The 27,019-nt window shown below is 48.1% G+C and overlaps 1 protein-coding gene across 2 annotated transcripts in view; it reads right to left on the bottom strand.

Annotated features, from left to right (window-relative positions):
- Nucleotides 1-11,089: 11,089 nt before the first annotated feature.
- The window catches only part of MSRA (methionine sulfoxide reductase A), a 343,248-nt gene continuing 327,318 nt past the window's right edge, over nt 11,090-27,019 (bottom strand). For both annotated transcript variants that reach the window (XM_045831823.1, XM_045831824.1), the window contains one exon: nt 11,090-11,865. In XM_045831823.1, coding sequence (XP_045687779.1) covers nt 11,701-11,865 — 165 coding nt within the window. In that variant the 3' untranslated portion in view covers nt 11,090-11,700. The remainder of the gene's footprint in view (nt 11,866-27,019) is intronic.

Genomic DNA, 27,019 nt, shown 5'->3' with positions numbered 1-27,019 from the left:
TCGATATTGATCTTGTTATTAATTCATTCTTTTTTCCCTGAGCACTCACATGGAATTCTAAATCTCCATTTGCCCTCTGAGCTTGACTAAAGGACACTGACGGTCCTGAAACCAGGCAGGCCTAGGGTGATGAAACAAGGAATCTGATCAAGGCCAAAATGGGTTGAACCAAATCAGCTGGTTCCCCAACAGGGGTTAACAATGAGGTTGAGGAGTCAGTCATTTTAAGTGTGCCTTGACAAAAGTGTCGTTGCAAGTTGGCAAACGACACTTCTGAAGACTAAGGACTTCCCAAGGGTTCTATCATTTTACCCTCTGAACGGCGAAACAGGGGAGGTACTAAATGTTCATCCATGTTTCACTCTGTGTGCCAGGTACAGGTTTTGGTATTCAGCACCATGCTGGCCCCCTTAACCTCTCCTAGGATTTAGTGACCGACAGCTTGGAAACCTCATTTCCCAGACTCTTTCTGTAGCAGTTTCATATCAACGTCCCTGATGTCTCGGACACCTCGGTTTCTTCCTGTGTGGAGGTCAGATTAAGTGACCCCAAAGGCCTCTCCCACTTGTGGCATTCAGTGGCTCTAATACCATCACCTCTCTGTAACCTTGGTTTCCATTACTCAGAACTTCCTAGTTTCTTTGATAACAAATACTTGCAGGAAAGTGTTGTCCTTTCCACAAAACTTTCACACAGATCTCCTTGAATTCTCACAGGCCCCTGCAAAACTGCAGCACTAGCTCCTTTTTAGAAACAAGTAAGCGCAGGTTGAGAACTTGCCCTGGGCGTGCTTACCTTAAAGGCCTGCTGTCCACACCATAGCCTCTCTCACTGCCTTTCTTCCTCAACCACTCCACCTCTGACCAAACCCAGGGCTCAAGCTTTGCTCTCTGCTCGTTTCCTAGGAAACCAGCTCCATCAGGGTGCTCGCTAAATTACATGGTTTCAATTATTACCTGTTGAGAGAGATAATCTCCACTGCCAGCTCTTACCTACGTGCGAGGCCACTGATGGTTTTGCGGGCCCTCGTTACTTTTGCCTCCCTGGGCCCATGCCAATCCAGTATGACTTCATCTTAACTCAGCTCATCTGCAAAGACTCTATTTCCACATAAGGTCACATTGACAGATATCAGAGGTTAGGACTTAAACATTTTATTTTGGGGGAACACAATTTTACAGAAAATAATAATCAAGTTACTTAAAACTAGTAAGTACAAGAAAATCTTAAAAGCAGCCAAATGGGTGAAAGAAATATATATAAGAAGGTGATAGATTTTTCATTGGAAACAACACAAACCAAAAAAGGACAGGGAAGCAACATCTTTATACATTCCTGGAGAACAAGATGTCAGTCCAGCATTTTACACACTGCAAACATATGTTCCATGAACGAAGGTGGAATAAAGACTTTCTCAGGCATACAAGAGCTGAAAGAACCCGTCATTAGTAGACACACACCACGAGAAATGTCAAGGGGAGCCCTTCAAGCAGGAGGACTATAATGCCAGATGGAAACATGAATCAGCCAAAGGGGGGAGGAAGACTAGTGACAGTGACTATGTGGGGAAATAGAAAGTTTTTTCCTATTATTTAAGTAAACATATTTGACTGTTTAAAATTAAAAATAATAACAATGTATTGTGGAGTTTACAACATGCATAGAATAAAATGTATGGTAATAGCATAATGACCAGAAGTGGAGACATGGAAGTATATCATGTGAAGGTACTTACAGTACACATTTCAGTGAGGTAACAGCAATGAAGTAGCTGGCGGCAGATTAAAGACGTATATTGTAGACCTCAAAGTGACACTTAGGTAATATAACAAAGAGATGGGGCTAATGAGCCAAAAAAGAAGAGAAAAATACTCAATATCCAGAAAGAAGTGAGAAAAAATAAAAAGAGAACAAAGAACAGGTAGGACAAGTCAAAAACAAATGAAAATATAGAAGATTTAAACCTAACCATATAAATCACCACATGAAATTTAATGGTCTAAACACCCTAATTAAAGTCAGATATAGATTAACTTAAAAAGCACAACTCAAAGATATGCTGCATACAAATTCACTTTAAGTATAAACATATAAATTGGTTGAAAGCAAAATAATATCAAATTACCGGTATCTATACTGTGAACAGTAATCTGAAGAAAGCTGGAGTGAGTACATTAACATAAGACAGTGGATTTCATAATGGAGATTACTAGGAATAAAGAGTTATTTTTAATAAAAGGCTCAGCTCATCAAGAGAATATAAAAATCTTACATGTTTATGTACATAGCACAGAATTCTCAAATGCATGAAGCAAAACTGCAAGGAGAAATACACAAATCCACAATTATAGTTGACCATTTCAACACTGCTCTTTCAATATTGATGGAAAAAATAGAATATCAGTAAAGATACAGAAAACTTAAACAACATGATCAACCAACTTGAATGATTGTCAATTATGAAACATTTCATCCAACAACAGCAAGGCATATGTTCTTCTCAGGTGCACTCAAAACACTTACAATGGACCATATCCTGAGTATAAAATAAGTCTTGGACCTCCAGCCAAGATGGAGGCATAGGTAGACACACTGTGCCTCCTTGCACAACTAAAAGAAGGACAACAACAAACTTAAAAACAAAAAACAGCCAGAACTGACAGAAAATTGAACTGTATAGATGTCTGACAACCCAGGAGTTAAAGAAGACACATTCATTCAGACCAGTAGGAGGGGCGGAGATGTGCAGCTGGGTGGAAAGGACTCAAGGCCAGGCAGCTGCTGGAAGACCCGGACAGGCAAGGTGGTGGCTGATGGAGTGGGCAGTCCCACATTCACATGCAAATAAACCAGGAGGAACAACTGGGGAGCAAGACACAGTGCACTACCCAGGGTCCCAATGTGGGGAAATAAAGCCTCAAAGCCTCTGACTGAAAACACCTGTGGGGGCTGAGGTGGCAGGAGAAACTCCCAGCCCCACAGGAGAGTTCGTTGGAGAGACCCACAGGGTCCTGGAACGTACACAAGCCAGCCCACCCACCCGGGAATCAACACCAGATGGGTCCAATTTGCTTGTGGGTAGCCAGGGAAGTAACTGAAAACCGGCAGAGAGTGGAGCAAATGGCACTGTTCCCTCTTGGACCCCTCCCCCACATACAGCATCACAACACAGTGACGTGGGTTGCCCTGCCCTGGTGAATACCTAAGGCTCTGTCCCTTACTACATAACAGGTATGCTAAGACAAAAAAAAATGGCCCAAATGAAAGAATAGATCAAAGCTCCAGAAAAAATACTACTAAGCGAACCTATCAGATGCGGAGTTCAAAACACTGGTCATCAGGATGCTCACAGAACTGAATGAGCTTGGTCGAAAAATGAAGGAACAAATGAAGGCTACCAAAAGTGAAATAAAGCAAAATATACAGGGAACCAACAGTGACAGGAAGGAAAGCAGGACTCAAATCAACAGTGTGGACCAGAAGGAAAAAAGAAACATTCAACCAGAACAGAATGAAGAAACAAGAATTCAAAAAAAAACAAGGAGAGGCTTAGGAACCTCCAGGACATCTTTAAATGTTCCAACAGCCAAATCATAGGGGTACCAGAAGGAGAAGAACAACAGCAAGAAATTGAAAACTTATTTAAAAACATAATGAAAGAGAACTTCCGGCAAAAAAAGAGAACAATCTGGCAAAAAAAATTGACTTTCAGGAAGTCCAGGAAGCTCAGAGAATCCCAAAGGAGTTGGACCCAAGGAAGAACACACCAAGGTACATCGTAATTACATTACCCAAGATTAAAGATAAAGAGAGAATCTTAAAAGCAGCAAGAGAAAAGGAGACAGTTACCTACAAAGGAGTGCCCATAAGGCTATCAGCAGATTTCCTCAAAAGAAACCTTGTAGACAATAAGGGGCTGGAAAGAAGTATTCCAAGTCATGAAAGGCAAGGACCTGCATGCATGATTACTCTATCCAGTAAAGCTATCATTTAGAATGGAAGGGCAAATAAGTGCTTCCCAGATAAGGTCAAGTTAAAGGAGTTCATCATCACCCAGCTCTTATATGAAATATTAAAGGGGCTTATCTAAGAAAAAGAAGATCAAAACTATGAACATTAAAATGACAACAAACTCACATTTATTAACATCTAAACCTAAAACAAAAACAAACTAAGCAAACAACTAGAACAGGAAGACAATCACAGAAAGAGAGATCACATGGAGGGTTATCAGCGAGGGAGTGGGAGAGGGAGAGAGGGGGAATAATACAGAGAATAAGTAGCATAGATGGTAGGTACAAAACAGACCGGGGCATTTAAGAATAGTATAGGAAATGTAGAAGCCAAAGAACTTATATGTATGACCCATGGACATGAACTAAAGGTGGGAATGTGGGTGGGAAAGGGTGTGCATGGTGGAGGGGAATAAAAGGGGAAATGGGATAACTGCAATAGTATAATTAAAAATATACTAAAAAATAAAAATAATGAAATAAGTCTCAATAATTTCCAAAACACTTGCAATATGTGAAGTATGATCTTAGACAACAATGGAATTAAATTAGAAATTGATAACAGATCTCTGGAAAAATCTCCATATAGTTGAAAACTAAATAACACACTGGTAAATAATCCATAAGTCAAAGAAAAAATAAAAAAGAAAATTTATAAGAATTTTGGGCTAAGTGAAAATGAAAACACAGTATATCAAAACTCGTGAAGCCAACAAAGGTGGCAGGATATTTATAGCACTAAATACCTATATAAGAAAAGAAAAATGGTTTAAACCAATGATCTTAGCTTCCAACTAGAGACCACTAAAATGGAGAGAAATGGTAAGAAGATCAATAAAGTTGATAAACTAGTAGAAGGACTGAATAGGAAAAAGGAGAGAAGAAACAGCACTAGAGAGTCTATGTTTATTAAGAAGAAAAGGGACTATTAAGTCAATAATGTTGATGACTTAAATGAAATAAACTATGTTGTTGTGTAAAACAAAAGCTATCAAATCTCATTCAGGAACAAATAGATCATCTTAATAGTTCTATGTCTATTAAACAAATTGAATTTGCTATTAATAACCCTCTCACAAAGAAAACTAAAAATGTAGTGGTTTCACTGGCAAATTCTAGGAAACACTTAAAAAAAACTCATACCAATTCTAACAAACTTTTCTAGAAAACTGAAGAGGGAATGCCTTCCGAATGACTCCATGAGGCCAGCATTACCTTGGTACCAAAAATCAGACAAAGACATTACAAGAAAACTCAGGCCAAAATCCCTCATAAACACAGACACAAAAATTCTTAAGGAAACTTTAGCAGCTCAAACCCAACATTATATAAAAGGGATACTGTGTCATGACCAAACAGATTTACGCCAGGAAGACGAGGTCGATTTAACAAGTCAAAAATCAATGTAATTCGCCATAGTCACAGGCTAAGGAAGAATATCCATATGGTCATCTCCTTGTTTCAGATAATCATTGGCAAAAATCCAACATCCATTCCTGATTTTAAAAAAAACTTTCCACAAACTAGGAATAGAGGAGACCGGACAAAGAGTTTGTATGAAATATCTTACACCATACTAAACGCTTCCCGAAGTTGGGGATGTCTGCTCTCACCACTTCTTTTTGACATCATAGTGGAGATCCAGGTCTCAACAGGGAATGGAGGGAGGGAAGGCATGCAGATTGGACATGAAGTGTAATTGTCCCTATTTGCAGATACATGATCGTTCTCTGTAGGAAACCCCACAGAAACTACTCAAAAGGACCTAGAGTTAATGTTTTCCAAGGTGCAGCACACAGAACCAATGTGCAAAAACCAAGTGTGTTTGTATGAACCAGCAGTGAACAATGGGAAAGTAAAACTTCAAAAACAATACTACAACAGCTCCACAATATAAAGTACATAGGGAAAAGCTTAAAAAATATATGAGCATAAGACCTATACACTGAAAACTACCAAACACTATTAAGAGAAATTAAATAATACATAAATTAACTAACCTAAAAACTATATTGTGTTCATAGATTGCAAGACACAATATTTTTAAACTATAAATTCTCCCCAAATTGATTTTCTGAGTAAATGTAATCTCAGTTGAAATCCCAGGAGGATTCTTTTCTATGGAAATTGACAGGCTGATTCTAAAATTCAAGAGCAACATTAGAAGAGAACAAAGTTGGAGAACTTACACTATCTGATTTTGCTTAAGAGTATATACTGATTTAATGCACTTGAAAGTGAAGATATAAACTATTAAAAATTTTTAAAAATTTACTCTTTATTGTATTTTTCCCCATTAACTTTTAGTCCCCTGATACCCCTATTAAAGCTTACATTTCTTGTGACCTCGCTGGCATAGCTCAGTGGATTGAGTGCGGGCTGAGAACCAAAGTATTGAGGTTCGATTCCCAGTCAGGGCACATGCCAGGCCACGGCCCTCAGCAACCGCACATTGATGTCTCTCTCTCTCTCTCTCCACCCCTTCCCTCCCTTCCTTCTCTAAAAATAAATAAATAAAAAGCTTTAAAAAAAGCTTACATTTCCAAAGAGAGATTTAAAAACAACTGTGTTGACACCCGAGTTTTTATGGAGAGCAGATCCTCCCTGTGTCCCTTCCCGAAGCCCAGGGTGGTCCTGTTCCCAGGGCTGTGGGCCGCTCCCGGTGACAGTCACAGGCCAAGCGGCCCTGTGAAGGCTGCTTGGAAGATGCAGTCTCTGTGTGATGGTTTTGTGTGAACTTGTCAGGGCCAGAAAAAATAGGTTTTGACTGTTCGTAGCACTTTTTTTTCTTAAAATAAAGAACAAACTCAACCTTGAGAGAATATTCATGCTGAATGATAGACAGGAGCATTTAAGTACCTTATTTGAAACCAGAGAGGGGCTTGAATTTCAGAACTTCCCCTGATTCTCACCGGTCACACTCCCTGATTCTAAGATGGTCCTAGCAGTGAGCATGACTGGGCCGTGAATTTGAACCACATCATCCCATGCCAAGAGCATGCATAACTTTTTAAAAGTCTAATTTTTTCATCACTTTATTTAAAAATCAATGCATTTCTTGAGTACAAATTTTGAAATAGGTTTACTGTTATGATTAATTTGCTAAACAGAATAAAATGTGTATTATATAAGATATTAATTGTGTATTAAACTAATCCAGTGATTGATCATAGCAGGTCAACAATTAATGTCTGACCAATGAGTGAAAAAATAACCTTACCTAGTAATCTATACTAATCAAGAGAGTGTAGTACTGACATAAAGACAGATACATAGATTCATAAAACAGAATAGTCAGCCCACTTGTAATATTATATTATATAATTTGTTATTTGATTATTTGATCAGTATCAAATGATCCCACTCCATATCCTCCCTGCAACTCAGTCCTGAGGCAATCTGCTTTCTGTCTGTACAGATTAGTTTGCGTCTTTAGAATTGCACATGACTGGACCCTCACAGCACTCAGTCTCTCTGTCTTTCCCTTTCTTCTTACACTCAGCATAAGCATATTGAGATGCACCATGTTGTTGCATGTCTCAGCGATTCATTCCTGTATATCACTAGGTAGTACTTCACTGTGGGAATGTACGACAACATGTTTATTTTCCATCACCCGTTGATGGGCGCTTGGGTTGTTTTCAGTCGGTGACCACAGCACACAAAGCTCCCTTGGAATTCATGTACAAGTCTTCCCATGTACACATGTTTTCATTTTTCTTGCATAAATATCTAGGCATAAAGTGGCTAGGTCATACGAAAGGTGCATGTTTAATTTTTTAAGCAGCTGACAGACTCTTTGCCCGAGTGGTTGTAACATTTTATGTTACCATCAGCAGCATATGAAATTTCCAGTTCCTCCACATCCTTACCAATGCTTGACACGCCAGTCTTTTTGACTTTAGACATTGCAACCGATTTAGCATGGTATCTCACTGGGATCTTACACTCCGAGAAACTGAGTCTGAGAGAGATCACATGACCTTTTTGATGTCATTCACCCTATAGGGGCAGATGTAGCATTTTCAGGCAGGTCTGCCTTCCTCTGGTTGACCTCTCCATTGGCTTCTATGGTGTTTCTAGATGTCAACAAAGCATCTGCCCCATTCTCTGATTACTCCACTGTGGCTAAAATAATATCTGTTTATAGAATTGCTCTTTTAGGTGAATTTACAATTGGTTGAGACATTATAGCCCAAGCATTAGTCAAAGACTTGGTGTCTGCACGGAAGAAAAGGGGTTTCACCTGGAACACCATGTCTGGTTGGTCGGCAGTGGCTGCCCAAAGTCCTTTGTGGAGAAGAATTCCGAAGGCATATCTGGGCTCAGCAGGGACAGGCATGAAATCTAGCAGCAATTTCTCGTAGAGATTGAGGGAGGAGGGGTCAGGAGTGGCAGCGGAGTGCCAAGGAGTGCCAAGTGTAATAGATGCTCTAAGACCTTGAACAAGTGACACGTCTTTCTGAGTGAACTGCCCAGTTCGATATTTTGCATAATGACTTTCAAGAAGATATTGAGGAGATGCTAATGAAGCCCATGCATGACACAGAACTAGGAGAGGGAAGCAATTATTTCAGATGTCAGACTCTAAATTAAATTATTTTAACAAACTGAAATGCAAGGCCTAAGTAAACAAAACAAAGAGTGAATGTACGTTCCTATAACAAAGGTTAAAATGATGATAGATCAAGGGTATAAGACTGGGGTTGGAGAGCTCTGTCTTAGTGCATATGAAAAATACTTAGGCTTTCAGTCGTCCTATGGGCCAGTGAAATGACCGCATTAGTAACAGGAAATCATAAAATCAAAGGACATACAAGTCCCATCAAGCTCCCTTTTGCTCTAGAGCCGTCCAACAGACCTTTCTGTGATAACGGAAATGTTCCACACCTGCAGATCCAACATGGCAGCTCCTGGCCACTTGTGACTATCGAATGAGTGCTTGAAATCAGATGGTGCAACTGAGGACTTAGATTTTTAATTATATTTAATTGTAATTAATTTAAATCTAAAGTAACCATTTGTACCTAGTGGCTCCCATGTTAGACAACAGAACCTTAGACAAATGACCTTTATTTCTGGGCCCAGAGTACATAGCCCTGCCGGCCAGCAGGTGTGAATTAGGATTTTAGCAGGAAACTAGAAAGCTGTTTAGCCTAGAAAAGATTATCTGGGGAGAATAAGTTCAGTCTTCAAATATTCTCTAGTCTCTGTCTCCTAAAGAAGAGGATCAGGCTTCCCTGGGGGCCCATGGCCGGGCAACCACAGGAGTGGGTGGGCTCTGACACGTGCATGGGCTGGTGGCGACCTGGGTCCTCAGCTCCCTCACCTACAGGGTGAGGGCAGCCACCCGAATTATCAGTAAAAGCCCTTCCAGCTCTAAAACCTGCATTTTTACATACTAAAATACAGTATTTTAAAAGTATTCTTACTTAATTGACATGAACTTAGAACAAGAGCATCTTCTTATAATAATTTTTGGAATTAATTACGGAAGAACGTTTACCTTCCCCACGGGTGTCTGTGAGGTCTCGTCAGGAAACCGATGGCACACTCAAAGTGGATCATCGAGGAGAGGCTCATTTGTAGAGCGAGTGAGTACAAAGTGAACACGGCCCAGGTGAACCCCAGAAAGATGGCATTGTAGGTCACAACAAGCTACAGTGTGGAGCTTCTACCCCCATACGCTGCCAGCCCATGCGGATCTGCAGGGACAGCAAATGCCCTGACCTCACTCATCTCCCACCCTCAGTCTCCTGCCAGAGCGTCCTACTGGCCAGATCCAAGTTAAAGCGAGAGCACAAGAACAAGATGAAGAAGAGCTGAGTCTGAATCTGGAGGCACAAAGAGATACCGTCATGGGGTGCCTGTCTTTGTCAGCTTGAGCTGCTATAACAAAAATACCATCAACTAGGTGGCTTAAACAGCATACATTTGTTTCTCACCGTGCTGGAAGCTGAGAAGTCCAAGATCAATGTGCCAACCCACATGGTGTGTGGTTAAGAGTCTGCTTCCTAGGTTGTGGATAGCCACCTTCTTGCTGTGCCCCCCCATGACCAACAGAGGGAGCTCCTGTCCCTTTCTTTGAGGGTTCCCAACCTCCCCGGTGCAGACCAGTACTAGACCAGGGGCCTGTTAGGAACCAGCCACACAGCAGGAGGTGAGCTTGCATGTAATGTGCTTGAGTCATTCCCACACCATTCCCCTCCTCCAGTCCATGGAAAAACTGTCTTCCACAAAACCAGTCCCTGGTGCCAAAAATGTCGGGGACCGCTCATACAAGGCACTAATATTGTTATGGGGGCTTCACCCTCCAGACGTCACACTATTCCACGGACTTTCTGTTTCTCCATCAGCACACACTCCTTGCTGTCTTCGGCCGTTTTTATGTCCTGGTCCTTCTACTCAGAAAGCAGTTCCTCCCAGCAACCCAGGTGGGGGTGCGGACAGTGACTAGGCCCACCTGTGCGTAGGGCACAAAAGACATCCAAGAGGGAAACGAGAGAAACAGGCCAACTACGCAGGGAACCGTGTCTATTTCCTTGCTTGTCTCCTGCCCCAAACAGTTCTGCTCTCTCCCCCGAACCTGTGTTCGCGTGTCTCCTTTGCCACATTAGGATCATTCAATTCTCCATTTAAGTGTCACCACCTCCCCGAGGCCTCCCCTGACCCCTGAAGCTACACCAGACCTTAGGGCAGCTCCACAGGCCCAGACACAACTACCTGCCGTGTCCTTCTGGTCCCCTTCTCATCATCTCTCAGGGCCTGCAGTTATTTATTTGTGTGTTTACATGTTTGTGGCTTCTGCCCCCTACCCTTGTCTTGACTATAAAGACTCTCAAGGGCAGGGGCTACAGGTGCCTGTCCTGTCTGACTGGAAAAGCCCCTGGTGTGACAGCTGGAACATGCGTGTAGAAAAGTTATTATTACTACAGTTGCAAGGAGCCGGAGGTGCACATGTTTTCTAAAGATTTCAATCTTATTTCCCATTTGGGGGAGAACAACTCTGAGGATTTTATCTTACAATACTTAGACATATCCTACCTAAACAAGTAAAAGACAGATGAGACATCACATAGCTTGTATTATTAGACTGTAGACTTTATTAGAACAAGCACTTTCATAGCTGTAAGCAACGCACTAGAATTGATTAAGCTAACTCCCATTTTCTCTGCCACAGGAGGGCCGTGCAGAGACAGAGAGAGTCCCTTGCCCATGGACAGGGTTAAAGAACAAAGCATTTTAGTGAATGATTCACCGAGGCTATAAATGTTTGCAAATTTTAAGGCACTGGTGGGCGCAGGGCATGTGAGGGGGACAGGGCTCGGGTGAAGCGTTTCCAGCACGCTCCGGCCGGCCGACAGCTGCCCCCTTCCTTCTGCAGCTTCCAGGGCGGGCTCCCAGACCAGAGAAAAGCCAACAGAGTATATTTATTATCCTCATTCAGACCCCAAATGATCCAAAAATCTCACAGCTCCCCTCCCCCCACAACTAATTAGAAGGTAAATTCCATGTTATCAACCTGCCAGGGCACTCCGTGTGAATCACACCTCCGCACACCAGATTATACGGAGGCCTCTGTGCTGTGTGCGCTTCCAAAAGCCACCGACGTGAGCTGCGAAAGAACTGCCCAGTGCATTGAAACTGTTTTTGCTGTGACTTCAAGGGCCAGGAGCGTGGGGAGAAATTACTTTCTAATGCCCAGTGGGCAGGACACTCCGGTGCCCCCGAGGCCACAGTAGCCGTGGGGGTTCTTGCTCAGGTACTGCTGGTGGTAATCCTCCGCGTAGTAGAACGTCTGTTCACCCCGGATGTCGGTCGTGATCTGGCCGTAGCCATGCTCTGACAGAACCTGTGGAGAGAAAGGTACTGTCAGGACCCGATTCTGGGCAGAGGTGGTTCCCAGAAGGAGGCAACGGGGCTGGGGGGCTGGGGGGAGGCCCACACAGGTGGCTGGGGATGTGTGGTGGGTCCTCGCTGGCTGGGCTTTGCTGCTCTCCAGCTGGGTTGTTCTGGGCAAGCTATAATGCCCTTGATTTCCCAGGGGAAACAGCAGGGACACTTGGCTCCCGGCTGCCTGGGGAAGAATGGGTGCACTCAGCAAGGCTGTGGTAGGAGGGGGTGCAGGGGCACCGTAGGACGGGGCAGGGAGGCTGCAGCACCATCCAGGGCTGCCCTCTCTGCCTCCAGCTCAGGGTGGCCCCCTGCCCACTCACAGGCAGTACAGAGAGTCCCCTACACGCTCCCTGGGGTTCCAGTGTCCAGGGACCCTGCCAGGACACCCTGAGGAGCAAAAGGTCATCTAGGGTCCGGGCTTTGTGACTCCAGGCCCAGGCTCCTGGGGGGTGAGATGAGCAGAGGACAGGCCTGAGGGTGCGTGTGGGCTCATCACCACCCTCCGTGACCTACTTGAAGGCCTGGTGGCACCTGCTGCCAGGGAGAGAAGCATACACGTAAACACAGGTTGGGGGAGGAGAGCCGAGCTATTTGGGGCAGGAGACGGATTAAGAAACAGACACTGTTCCCCATGGATCTCAGTGCGTTTCCTTTCCCTTTTGGCTCTCAGCTGTGCCCTAATTCTTCCCTGTTCCAGGCTGCTGGCGGCGTTTGAGCACAAGGCTACAGAGACTCGGCCCCAGTTTCACTGGCTGCACTCTGGACAGGGGTGCAAGGTGGGGCCAGGGACCTGTGTTTCCACGGGGACCTGACCCATCTCTGACTTCCCGTCGGTCCCTGTGAGAGGACGTCCTCACTCACACCTGCAGAGCACCAGGACCCCAGTCCTAATAGTCAGCATGAGTCACTGCCACGGCTTTTCCCCGAGAACTTTCACCTTGTCCCTGAATCTGCACTCAGCCTTGGAGCCAGAACCAGACGGAAGGCGGATCTGACCAGCAGGCTGGGATCCGCTGGGGGACAGGACCCTCGCCATGGCGGGCGGCTCGGACCCAGCACCCAGAAGCAGCCAGTTTCCTCACAGGGGTTAGAAATAACAACGAGGCGCCACTCTGATTTGAGTTTTGACACTTTCTGGTAAACCAGCAATTATGGAGGGCTCACCATATGCTACGCTCTGCACAAAGACTTCACGGTGTTAATTTTAGCCCCACGACAGCCACCCAAAGGAAGCACTATTATTATCGTCTGTCTTTACCAGTGTGTGTCAGCTCGCGTGTCTCGTCCCCGGCGTTCTCAGTGCGCCCCGGATGGCACAGGCTGGAAGCGAGCTGCCTGCCAGCAGCGCTCGGGTGAGATGCCACCCGCGGGAGAGGCGCACGCGGCGGAACCTTGGGGCTGGGTCAGAGGAGAGGCCGCTGTTCTCCGGGTGCAGCTGTGAGGGTGTGCGCTGGCGGGCTCAGGAGCGGACCTGAGAGGGCCAGCTGCTCCCGGGGACTGTCCACTCCCACGCTGTGGGCCACGAGAGCCAGCGGCAGTGATTTCTAGCAATTTCTGTAACTTCCTGACACCCTGACGTCCAAGGGTGTTTCCCCCTGACCTTCCCTCCAACAGCCTCTCTAACGATTCTGCAAGCACCACATTCCCTTTGTCAGGGCCTCCCCGCTTGGAGCGGCTCACATGCTTTCCGTGTACGTGACCGAACGCCGGATGACACGGTGTTTGGTGCCAGCGTTGTTGTGAGGACAGAGGACCCCAGTGAGAACGAGGGCCCGGGACAGGTCACTGCCCTGGTCACAGTCACAGTCAGGGGTGACCTCACTGGGAAGGAACACGGAGGGCAGCACGCCCACTGGTCACCAGTATTTGCTGGGAGGAAACGCCGCGGCAGGGGCGTGGGGACGCCAGGGGGCGTGGCAGTGTGGCACTCGGGCAAAGAGGGCAAGCGAGAGGTCTGGGGGTGTGTCCAGGCCGAGAGCGTGCGGACAGAAAACGAGGCCAGGTGGGGACTCAGAGCGCCTGGCCCCAGTTCAGAGAGCCAGGGAACGTTTCGGGCTGCTTTAAGATGGTCTCTTACTTCTGTAGCTGTGTCCAGGTGCCAAATAGAAGGCTGGCCCCCGAGGGTTGTGGCTTACAAATGGAGTCCACACCCTCACTGGGTCAGGAGCCCACAGACACGCCCCGCGGCCTGTCCACCCACACCGCTGCAGGCGCGCCCACGATCCGGGGTGCCCTCCGAGGTGCTCTGTGGATGGCGACCGGAGTCTTCCGAACTCTGAGGTGACACAGGATGCTGACCTGGGAAGCCTCCCCGCCAGGCCGCACTGCACGGGGACTGCCCGCTGTTGAGGTCCTCCCCCTCCCCTGTCTCCGTCACCCTCCGGGCCAGGGCGGGCTCCCAGGTGCGCTCACCTCGAGCTCACACTCCTGCGGGCTCCGGTCCCTCTGAGGGCGACCTCCTCACACTGCCCAAGGGACTCCTCTTTCTCAGACGGCCGTCCTCCGTGCTTGAAGTAGGATGGCCTCCCAGAAACGCATCTACCCGAGGCAGGGAGGCCGGTGCCTGCAACACTACTTCCCAGGTCCCCTCATGCCACCACCCCCCTCCTCCAGTCCGGCTCTCCCTGACCCGGTGCACCCAGCAGCCCAGAGGGGCAGCATTGCCCTGGAGAGCAGTGGTCAGGGAGGTGTGCGGTAGGGCCCGGGCAGTTCCAGGCCTCTGCCACAAGATGGCACACAGTTCACTTTTATTGGAGAGGAAAACACTAAACAACAGTGATAAAACCCCACGGAAACAGAGCGGCACAGCCCTCCTCCACCTCCCCTCGGCCTGGGACCTCCTGCACCGGTCTTGTCCGGAGGGCAGACTCAGGCTGGAGCCACCGGGGCTGCGGTCAGCATCGGCCCCTCCCCACCGCCGGCCAGCCGCCGCTCAGCACGGCGTTGGTGGCTCTAAAACCGAGGGACGGAACAAAAATGCACAGAAGAAACTGGAGAGGAGAGGAGAGGAGAGGAAGGAGGAAAATGAAAAATCCCATCTGGCCTCTATTTTCCCTTCTTCCCCACAGCCTGGCCCCCTACGCTCTTGCTTGACAAGAGCCAGTCAGCCCCCTCGGCCGCCTCCCGGGCCTGGGACTCAGACGCCACAGAGGCTGCGGCTGCGGGGGACACTGGCTCTGCCCTTTCCGTCCGTTTAGCTCCTGTCCGTGGCGGTCAGTGCTGCAGTCGTCCTCCCTTCCCCTGCGTGCACCCTCCTCGCTGGTCAACTCTGAGGCCCAGCTCTGCCCAGCCCGCCTTTCACCTCCCCAGGTGCCAGGGCTGCCCCCCACCCCGCCGGCCCTCCCAGGCCCTCCCAGGCCCTCTCTCTGCTGGGCTCCTCACACCCAGGGCCCAGGACGGGCTCCCCAGGTGGAGCCCTCAGGGGCCTCGCTACCCCTCACTCTTCTATCTCCCATTCCTACTGACTCTGAAACAATGAAAGCTTCTGGTTTGTGGCATATTTTTTCTAGCTCACTTTTTAAAATCCTCCACTGAGGATATGTTTTCTTCATTTTAGAAAGAGACAGAGGAAAGGGGAGAGAGACAGAGACAGAGACAGAGACATTGACACGAGGGAGAAATATCAACCAATCGCCTCCTGAACACACCCTGACCAGGACTTGAACCTGCATCCTTTTGGTGCATGCGATGACGCTCCAACCAACGGAGCCACCTGGCCAGGGCTCTTGCTGTTTTTTTAGAGGGTGTGCCACCTGGTTCAAGAAATCTCTGGAGGGTCACCTCATGGAATTGATGATGCTTTTCTCACAGACCCGTTCCTCACCCTTTTCTTAGATGGCCCAGCAAGCCTCCTATGCCTTTATTCTCTGATCACTTTCTTTCCGGAAGCAGATTTTCTGTCTGTACAATGGGCACAACACCTCACTCATTGTGCTCTTGTGAGAACCCAAGATACAGCATAAAAAGCCCACAGCATCCTGGCAGATTGTAACCACACAGTAGCACTGTCTCTCTTCCCCACCAACGCCCGGGTGGAGGAGAGCCAGCCCACCCCCTGCCCTCCTCACACAGGCCTCCATCCACACCCCCACGCTCTCCCTGCTTCTGCAGCGTCAAAGCTGGTCTCTGTCGGGCAGGAAAAAGAGGTGAGGAGGTGGTCGCCAATAAGCTGGGGCAGAGCTCCCAGCCCCCCAGTGGGCACCTGTAGCCCCAGCCACTCGGGCGAGCACCACACATGCCTGAGGGAGCGGCCGGGCCACTTCAGTACAGATGCTCTGCCCACCAAAGGGCCGGGGCCCCAGCCAGCCTTTCAGGTCTGCTGGCAAGAAACTTTTCTTTTAATAAAATTAATGACCGCGTGGCCGTTCTGCTTACTGCAACCTGCTAACAAGCTTATTATTAGCTGTGCTGAGCTTCCCAAGCACCCACGTGTACTCAGCCTCCTGCGTGGCAGTGATACCCTCTGCGTCACCCTGAGAAGGCGTGGCATGGCGGTCCCAGTAGAGCAGGTGATGGTGGAGCATCAGCAGGTAACGTCAGGCGTGTGTCAAGGCCGGGAGGCCAGCTCTCATGTTCGTCCCAAACTGCAGTGTCCCCAGAGAGTTTCTCGAAGTGTGTGACTCCCATGCACAGGAGGCTTTGACTGACTGCAGAGTAAGAATCAGTATTCTTACTTCTCAGTGGAGGGCAGGGAAGCCCAGGGAGAGAGGGGGCTGCAGAGCCAGGCCAGAGGCCCCACCCAGCTATTTCCATTGCTACTGTGAGACCCCTGTCCAGGGGGCCAGATAAAGATGCTGCCTTTCCCTTAGAGGGGTAGGGCTTATTATTTCCAAACACCCCAGAGTTCCAGACACGGGTCACCCTAAATTTCTATCACACCTGTCCCCACCCCTGCTTACATCCCTGGAATGCAAAATGTGTAACATCTATTTCTCAGGTCATCTCACTGATTTTTTTTATTGTGGTTGAATACACATAACTCCAAATTTTTCATCTTAACCATTTTCAGGGGTACAGTTCAGTAGTGTTAAGTACCTTCACATTGCTGTGCAACCACTCTCCAGAACTTCCAGCTTGCAAAACCAGAACTCTGTACTCATTAAGTAACAACTCTCCACTCCTCCGTCCCCGCAGCCCCTGGCAGCGCCAGTCTATTTTCTGTGTCTACGAGTCCGACCACTCTGGGTAGGTCATGTAACTGGAACCACACAGTATTATTTTTCTGTGTTTGGCTCCTTTCAGTGAGCATAATGTTCTCAAGGTTCGTCTACATTGTGGCATATGCCAGAATGTCTATATGAACACCACATTTTGCTCAGCCATTCATCCATCGGTGGACACTTGGTTTGAATCTCAATGCCTTTTTAGGTGTTGGATACATCTTGCCACATGACAAGCACACATCACAACAGTTACTTAGATAGGTACTTCATGTCGGTAGCCTCCTATTAGGGTGCTAAGCTCTCCAAAGAAATGCAGAGTTCAATGCTGAAAAGACTTGCTTCAGACCTGTGGTTCGGTTATTCTTTCTCCTGTCTCACCCGAACTGATCCCACGCACCAATGACTGCGTTACAATGGGGGGAGACAAACACTAAGGCCCGCCTGAGGTCACCTGATAGGGCTGGGACGGACTGTTTCCTATCTGTTCAGAGGAACAAATGCCCTCCAAACACTACATTCTGTGGATTTCCCAAGGATCGCTGATGCCAACAGATGATAGAAGACCCACTCAAAGTGTCATAAAGCACAGTCTGATTTTCAGTGCCAGGGTCCGTATCAAACTTGGAACGGACGTCAGGGGAGGAGTTGGCAGAGGCCCTCCGACAGGGCAGACGTGAGCCACAGGGTGCTTTCCCCTTTGTTATCTTCTCATTTCATCATGCCAGCAATCCGACAGGGGCAGGGCATCCTTATTCTGACTTTACCCAAAAGGAAAGTCAAAGAGGTTAAGAATTATGCTCAAATTCATGTGCCTGGAGCATTAGTTAGTGGTGGGTCTGGGGCAGGAATCCAGGTCTGTGGGGTTTGGATTTCATGCTCCTCCCCACATGCATGCTGTCCTGGAACGTGGGAATGCAGGGTGGGTGAGACCCATGATGCCGACCCTCCTGCACTAACAGCGTGTCCAGTGCATGGTTTATAGGAGCCCATCAAGAACCTCGTATTGGAATTCTGCAGAGCAGGGCAGGGAGAGAGGAGAGAGGGCTGATTCTGGAGACACTGACACGTGTGCACGTGTGTGGGAGAGGCGTGAGTGTGCACACTTGCAAGGTATGTGTGCACAACTGCACTTGAGGCTGCTGTGTGTTAACTGTTCAACTCTCACTGTGGATGGATTGACCTACAGACACTTTCCACTTTTTAGAAAATGTATCATCAAAAGAAACTTGAATTTCTAATAGTGGTTCTTAACCTCTTGGTGGGGATCATAGAGTCCCTTGAGAATCCAGTAAACACTACGAACACTTCCCACATCAAGTCACAATGAAATACTTGCTTACGAGATTTTATGACCCTGCAAAGTCTATCCATGGGCCTTGAGACAGGAAGGGCCACCGCACCCGAAGTTACCACGACAACCGCCCGTTCCCCATTCATAGGGTTCTGGTACATAGGGCCTATCTAATGGGCAATGAACATTTTCAAGACGGATGACCTTAGTTCAACCACAGATCGAAGGCTCATGAGAAATGGCTGTGTCGCCAATGGGAGCGTCAGCAGGAAGGGAGAAGGTGTCTCGTGGGCTGACCTCATCAGATTCTTATTTTTTAATGCCTCACCCTGTCCAGTCCAGGCTAACTCCATCCCCTCCAGCCAGGGAAGGAATTTTTAGCCTTACCTTGGTTGTTGGGTTTTTAGGTAGTTATTTTTCAAGTGTAAACATGTGTTTTCATTTTACTTTAGGATAACTTTTAACCAATATTTTAATGGTAAGAAATTTGCTCCCTAGAACTGAAATCCAACTTATGATGCTGAGCCCACATAAAACTGGGGTTTCACTTGTAAGAACTCAACAGGAAACTGCTGCCCAGGGGCCAGCCAGTCCTGCCTGAGAGAAAAAGGCTCCGGGGTAAGGCCTCGGAGACGTGGAGGCTGTTGCTCACTACGCCCTCTAGTGGCAGCAGGGGCATGTACCAGGCATAGTCCACTCCTTGGCTCCTACTTTCCTGGAGTGAGCTGAGAGACCACTTCAGTTCCTTCCAGACCTAATTGCATGGAATCCCATGCTACGTCTCTATCCTGAATGTGCACACACATCCCATTCAAGCTTAATAAGCTCAGCCAATGCCAGTGCCCAAGTCAGCAATTTCATTCCACTGGCAGCTTCTGGCTGACCAGATTGCCATCAATCAAAACTTCTGGGAAGGAAAGGACATAAAATGGCTGGCATGGCTTTTAAAGAAAACCACTAGAAAGAAAAACAGCATCTATTCTGAGTTGAGCTGAGGCTCGTGTGTATCGAGTTCAGGGTGGCACGAAACCACAAGTGCTCAAGGACCTCCAGGCTCTGGAACCACAGAATTTCCCTGTGAGTCAATCAGTGACTCGGCACAGCCAGGGAGACAAATCAGGTGAGTGAAAGACCCTGGGACAACTCAGCGACATTGATAGGAATAGTGCTCAAAGGGGCCGAGGCCTTTATGAGGCCCAGTCAGAGCTGTGCTGACCCTTCACAACTTTGTGGAATGGAGGGGGACAAAGCAGGAACAGAGGTGACACAATTAGATGTAATTTGGTCCATTGTAAATGGACAAGCTGATGGCTCATTGTCCACAATTTGCCTACAATTTGGTCCATTGTAAATGGACCAAAAACCTGCTTTTTTGTAAAAACCTGCTTATGCCCATGGTGCCCTCTAGATGGAATGGCTTTGGCCTCTACTTATATGCTGTCCTTCCCCAGAGCAGTTCAATGCTTCCATTACTTATTCTTTGGTGTCCCCCTCACACTCCAGGTAAGTCACAAGTGTCTTCTGACCAGCAAGGATATTCTTCTTGATTTGCAACACAAAATGGCAGCTGCAAGCTGAGCTGTGTCTCTGCAGAGAAGGGGGAGGAGTTCAGTTTGTCCATGAAGGATGCAAAGCTTTCCCCTTGTTCTTCAGAGTGTGGACAATGGGCCATCAGCTTGTTAGAAATGCAAGATCCGGCCCTTCCTCAGAACTACTGAATCAGAATTTTTGTTTTAGAATCATTTCTAGGCACTCCGTGTACATGTTAGAATTTGGGAGGCTCTGCTTGCAGACCAGCATGGCAGACTGTGTTAGTGGTCACCCCTGCTGTCCCTGTAGAAGTCAGGTGGTCATGTGACTTGGTCTGGTCCACAGGCTGTGAGTGGAAGGGGCTGTATCTTTTCTGGGCGGGAGCTGTCCAGCACCAGCATGGGTTTCATACTTTCCCCTCGGTCACAGTGGCCAGTGCTGCTCTAGCTACCTCGGGCTCCATTGCCTTGGTCCTGGAGTGAGGGCAGTGACAATCTGCAGCAGTATCCTCACACAGAGTGGTCTCATTTCCTCTCCTGTAGTTCCCCGGTTTTCCCTGGTTTGGGTGTGATGCTGAAAGATCATGGGAGACGGGCACAGCTCAGTGTACGCTGGTCATGAGACTTCTATGCAGTAACTTTAACTCTCCACCATCACACTCAATCCACTAATTTCAGTAATCGTTGTGGGGCATTGGCCAAGCACCATGAACAGGGCTAGGTGGGCAGGGTGCTGGGTGCTGGAGAAAAACTTCCCTGGGTTAAAGGAGTTTATGGTTTAGAGGGGGAGGCAGTATGATCAGGACGTGATGGCCTGAGGGTGCAGAATGATAGTTAAAATGTGACAAAAATGGGAGCCACACCCACACATGGGGAGTGAAGACCACTGTCCGTCCATCCGGAGGTCAGAATTCAGCTAGAGGAAACAGGACAGACATGCACGTGCAAGGCCAGGGTATTGGAGGTGCAAACAGAGTCCTCTGAGGTCACGGAGGAGGGAAAGACTAATCCAACTGGGAAGATGGGTCTCAAAGAAGGTGGATGTTGAACTGGGAATGTTATAAGTGGTGGTTGTGAGAACAGTGAGGGGCCTGTTCCAAGCAAGTGCAGGGAGTAAGGGAGAAGAGGGAGAAAGGTAAGGAGGCACGTCTGAGGAGTGCTCAAGGTCCTGGAGAGGAAGGATGGGGAAAGATGACAGGGCTCAGGCAGACAGTGGGAGAGGCCTTCGAAAGCATCAGGTTTCTGGTCTTGTCGTTTGCTCCCATGCAAGGTAACCCAGTTACACCCTTTCTGTTCACTCTCTGCCTTATCACAGTGACACGCAAGAGTCCTTTGCAAGATTAAAGGAGCCACTTGAGCCCAGGGAAAGCTGGCCGATGCTGCTGAGGTTCACCTCTCGCCTGCAGTGGTGTCTTTCAGACCAGCTGAGCCAGGTGGAGAGGCTTAGTTATCATGCTTTACCTCCCCGTAGTTTACAAATTCCAACATCATTTTGTGGGTGCAAGAAGAATAGGGCCCTTCCTTCTGTTCTGCTTCATGCCCTGAAAGGCCGAGCACCCCCAGACTGGGCCAGGGACCCTACGTTGGAGCAGGAAAGGCCGCTCAGGGTTGTACGGCTGGAAGGCTCCACTGCTCATCTGCTCTGGCTTCAGGGTGCTTCCTGCACCCACGAGGACGGTCAGGTCCATCACACATTCGGGGGCTGCTGGTTTCTCCGGATTTGATCTTTCCTTTGAGGACTGTGGTTTTGAAAAAGAATTCAAATGACTTTTCCTGTATATGAGCTTTCCTTCCGTGGCTTTCAGTTTTACAGGATATGGGTCTCTCTCCCATACCCCTTTGTGTATCTCTGGGGGTCATAATCTGCTTTTTCATATCTGAAGTCAATTAACTTATTTCTCATATCTGAAATCAAAAAACATTGACTGTTTTTGTTACATCCATTGCATTTCGTGTACAAAAGAACCCACTTGTCACTTTTCAGAGGAAGCCAAGGACACCGGCTCTCACCTTGGGGATGAAATGCAGGTTTCAACAAAAGGAACGCTCCTTCAATCCGAAAGGTTGAATAGAAAAGGGCTTAAAGCAAACGCCTGCGGCTTCGGGTCGGTGCCCTGACTTTGGCAAGCTAAAGGGACTCTTCTAACTTCCACTGTTTCTCCTTTAAGCATGCGTTTCGGGGAGAGCTGCAGGGAAGAGGATTCACCCTGATTTGAACTGCAGGCCGAGTGGGCGACTGCCCTGACTGGCCCAGGACTAGGGCGCGCTCAGGGCGCGGCCCTGTCAGCGGTGCTCAAACGAGGGCCGTGGGGTCCTGGGCACCGTCCTCACCGTCTGTCCCTGGGCGGCCCCTGGGCCTCGCCCTCCTGCTGAACGGGTCCTCTTTGACCCTTGTGTTTCAGGGCCTTTTTCAACTGTGCAGCTTTTTTTTTTTTTCCAGATAACTGTTTTACTGAGTTTATTTCTCACACCATAAAATGACAAGCTTACACGGCGGTGGCTTTGAGCACAGTCTGAGTTGGGCGAACTTCACCGCATCTTCTCGTTTCTGCTCCTCAGACCGAATGACCTCAAACAACTTCCCTTCCCTCACTCATTCTTCCTTCTGCCAACACGGCCCCTGCACCGAGTGTTCCCTACGTGACTGTGCCTTCGGATTTCTAATATTCAGCTCTGCTTAGTCCAGAATTTCTATTTCGTTCTTCTTAAAAAATAATTTCTATCTCCTTGTTGATGATTTTCATTTGGCGAGACACTGTTCTCACTTTTTCTTTAATTTTTCAGACATGGTTTCCTTTAGTTCTTTCAGCATACTTACAATAGCTGAAAGTCTTTGTCTATTAAGTTTTACTTTCATGTTTCTTTGTCTCGTGATTTTTTTCTTGAAAACTAGGCATTTTAAATAGTATCGAGTAAATCTGAAAATCGGTCTGTTACTGTTGCGGCCACTGCCCATTACTGAGTGGCGTTCTCGGATGAACTCTGCGGGGCTCCTTCTCCCCTGCATGCGTGGGCACTGGAGGCTCTGCCCGGCCAGCACACAGCCAGCCACTGGCTGGGCGAGGGTCCCGTCAGTACCGTGAGGCAACACCTTCCGCCCTGTGGCCCCGTGCGTGTGTTGGAGCAAACGCAGCTTTATCGCTGGAGCAGCTTCGAGCTCTGCCTTATCCTTCTCTCCTTGCTCGCACAGGGCCTCGAGGCCTGCCGGAGGTGAGAGATTAGGGCCTGCCCAGGTGCATACATCCCCAGCTTGGACAGCCATTCGCCAGCTGAAGGACATTGGGTTGTTTCCAGTTTACAGCTGTTATGAATAAAGCTGTTTAGAAAGATTCGGGTAGAGCTTTCTGTGTGAACATAAGCCTTAGTTCTCTTAGGTAAAAACTAGGAGTGGGGTGGCTGGGTCACATGGCAAATGTATATTAAACTTGACAAGACATTTCCAAAGGGTTTCCCAAACCGTGCGCCATGCGGCACTCCCCCACGCATCAGGACGCCCCCGCTGCTCCGCAGGCCGGTCACGATCTCTGACTCAGCCATTCCCACTGGCGAACGGCAGTCCTTCAGCGGGGCGGTAATACGCACTTTCCTGGTGACTAATACTGTGGAGCATCTTTCAATGCTCTTGTTTGACTTCTAGATACTGTCTTTGGTGGAGCGTTTGTTCAAATCTTTTCCCTATTTCTAAATTAGTTTGTTTGTTGTTATTGTTGAGTTTTGACAATTCTTTATAGATTCCACAGCTGTATTTTGATTTCAAATGCTAAACCTCTGCCCAGAGACACTGGTGTTGAGCATCTTGGCTCTATACCTGTAACGTAACGTTTTGTATTTTACACTGCATATAATATCTTTATATGTCCACACATACAGCTCTGTAAGCAATTGTCTTTTATGGTTCTGGACAGGAAGCACTTACCGTGCCCCCACTGTGGCGTGGCAGAAGGTACCAGGGAACCAGAACCGAAGAGCCCGTGGGTCCTGCAGCTGAGGGACTTCCGGTTGTGAGAAATGTGGCTTTAACTCGGATTAAATTAAGAGATATGTAAGCACAACTGCACGTAACTCACCAGCTTTTTGTGCACAGGATTATTTGCTCAAACACGTGGTTGAAACGTGCTCATGATGACTGTATAAAGGCCATTCATTATCATTAGTAAATCACTTCTTTACTCATAAAAACATCCCTCGATACAACCTAAAGGCGCACATGCTCTGAAAGAGGGCAGCTCGCCCGAAGATTCCTGCTGCAGTGTTAAATGGGTGCTCCTGTACTCTGAGCTCACGCAACGCGATGAAAGGCAAGTCCCGTTCTCTTCCAACGCGGAGTACCACGGCTCTGCACACGTCCCGGCACACACCCTGGCCCGCCCAGCACCGGGGTCTGCGGACAGCTCCGCGGAGGTGCGCTTCACCGCCGTGTGACCACCCACCTGCGGCACCGCGGGGAGAACCTTCCGGAACACAGCGGAGATCAACTGCCAGCCGTGACTTAAAAGGCAGTTTCAGTTTCTTCAAATTCTCTTACACTGAATTTAAAAAGTGAGATTTAGCATCGTTACAGTTTTTTTATTCGCCCATTAAGACAAGAGAAGTTGTGCTTATCCCAACGTTAAGAAATGCAAGCCTCCCTCGCGGCTCCCTGCGCTGGAGTCCGCGCGTCTGCTCGCCGCCCACGGCCCCCCAGAGGCCGGCCTGCGCGCAGAGCTTCTCCCCGGGCGGGGATGGGTGTAGCCTCACGTAGCCTTGTCTAGGGCTGAGAGTTAAGTGACTGGAAATTTTTTATATTATTATTATTGTTATTATTATTATCGAAGGAAACTAAAAATAGGACTGCAAAATAAAATGTATGCTCTATGAGAAACTTCATTTAAGATACATTTTGCTGTACGGCTTTAGCTTCCAGCCTCCCACGGTAGCGAATGTATAATGATGTGAAATAGTGAAAGAAAAGCAGCTTCTGTCCCTTTGCTCCGAAGCTTTAAGCCGGCACCGTGTGAGTAAACGGAGCGCGGCCACCGAGGGCTGCTCCCGGCGACCCTGCCAGTGCGGCCCGCTCCGCTGCAGACGGCCGGAGGGCACTGCCTGCCGGGTCCAGGGTCCAGGCGGCGCCACCCCCCCTCCTCTGCGACATCCCTGGGGGACTCGCCTCCGTGGCTGTTCTAATGAACTGCTGGTGGAACAACAGAAGGAACAGTAAAACCCCAGTGGAGACAGGATGCTGGGAGCCTGGATTAGTGAAGACTCCATCGGGGCCGGCTAAGCTTCTGAGCAATGAAGTACAGTCGGGATTTTTCTGGAGAAGAAAGGAAGGCAGGGAAGGAGGGAGGGAGGGGGAAATGGAAAAATAAAAAAAAGAAAGAATCCAGAACTGGCTACGGGTGCTCTTTGCCAAGGCATAATTTCAAGTTTCCTTCAAGGCTCGGAGTGTGTGGAAGAACTGGAACTCCCTCAAGAGATGGCGGGAACATAAGCTAATTTCACAGCTTCAATTTGAGAATACAATACAACTGGCATGGTGACCAGTTAAGGCAATCTAAGTCCATGTTAACTGGAGTTAAGGCAGTGGCACTATATATTTAAAGTAGCACTTTGTGGCTCTGAGGAGCAAACATTCCTTACGCTATCTCCAGGGGTTCTCAAGTCCGTCACGCTGGTACAGATGTAGGTGGCGGGAGGGGTCCGAGTTCCGCCCCTGGTTCCGCCAGACCGCACGGCCTGGAGGCGTGGGCTTCTCTTCTGTGAAATGGGGATGAGAGACCTCCCTCTCAGCACCGTTCCAAGGAAGAGAGATCACCCACGCAGAGTAGTGCATTCCGTTTCAGAAGCACTGCTCATCCTGCGTCAGTTATTTTTGAAGATGTTAGGGTCTCCCTGCGCCCTCAGAATGTCACACTGGGGGACTTGAGGTGGCAGGGGTTATGCCCAGAGAAGTGGGGGGGAGACTGAGGCTCACCAGCGGGGCCCTCATATCACCCTTCCTTGGTTTCCCCAGCACGCCCAGTTGTTCACATCACACAGGGCTTTGGTGCTTTGAAGACACAGGCTGTGGGCCGGACCTCCCTCACAGAGTGCAGGTGGCCCGTGGCCCAGCTCTCGGCCCCCACACACAAGTCCTGAGTGTCACAGGCTGCACAGCGTGGAGGGGACTGGCAGTGCCATCGAGGAGAACCGAGACACAGGTCTCGGAGGATAACTTTTTCCCCTTTGATTTTCTTCATGAAGAAATATCTGGATCATTGTCTATTAAGACCTCAGTAAAAATCTGTGTCCCTGGAAGACCAGGAGGGGTGGGGATGGAGAGGAGCTGAGAGCTGGCCGTTCCTGAGTGCTTGCTTACTCTGTGCCGGGCACCGTCCCGAATGCATTAACCTACGTGAGCCTCCTGATAGCCCCTCTGACGAAAGATTCATGGCTATTTCCATTTCTTTAACAAGGACACTCAGCACAGGGAAGAGGGGTGCTAGGGTTTGAACCCAGGCAGTCCAAAGCTGCCTTCTTAACCTGAAAGTATTTTTTGTCCTCTGTGTGACAATACACCTGGCCCATGGCAGGTAATTCACTCACATTATCCATTTTCAATATGATAAAAGAGATCAACTTCATCTAAACACTTGGATGTTTCAATTACATATTCCCCTTTGAATATCACTATAAAGTAAAATAAGACTGGTCCAAGTTAATGATGCTGACAGCCTTGGTTTTTATACTTCCCCCACCTCCCCCAAAGAGGTGTGGTCGTTTTTCTCCGGCTTTGGTTCCTGTCAGTACCCTGGTTCCCTGTTTGGGACGACACAGGCTTCCTGCTGTGCTCTTGATCTCATGGTTACTCTTGAAACACAATCAGAACTTGGAGTAGAAACTTGTCGGCCTATACACTACTTTTTATTGAAAGTCTAAGAAGTTCATATCTATTGGTTCTCTTTGCGTTCTATCAATCCACCCAGAGAATCTTTGCATTGCCAGAGTAGCTCCAAGACTGAAGTGATCCTGGACAAAATTCTCAGAGCTGACATCTGATCAGGATTCAGACTGCAGTCACTCTAGGATGCAGAATGGGCATTCAAATACACACATACAGAGCAAATCAGAAACGTAATGACAACGCAGACTATATTCCGGGTGCTGTGC

The sequence above is a fragment of the Phyllostomus hastatus genome, unplaced genomic scaffold (assembly GCF_019186645.2).
Source record: "Phyllostomus hastatus isolate PE091 unplaced genomic scaffold, TTU_PhHast_1.1 phas_contig_159, whole genome shotgun sequence".
NCBI classification, from domain to species: Eukaryota; Metazoa; Chordata; class Mammalia; order Chiroptera; family Phyllostomidae; genus Phyllostomus; species Phyllostomus hastatus.
Note: the sequence above shows the minus strand (reverse complement) of the source record. Positions and strands in the feature narration are given on the sequence as shown.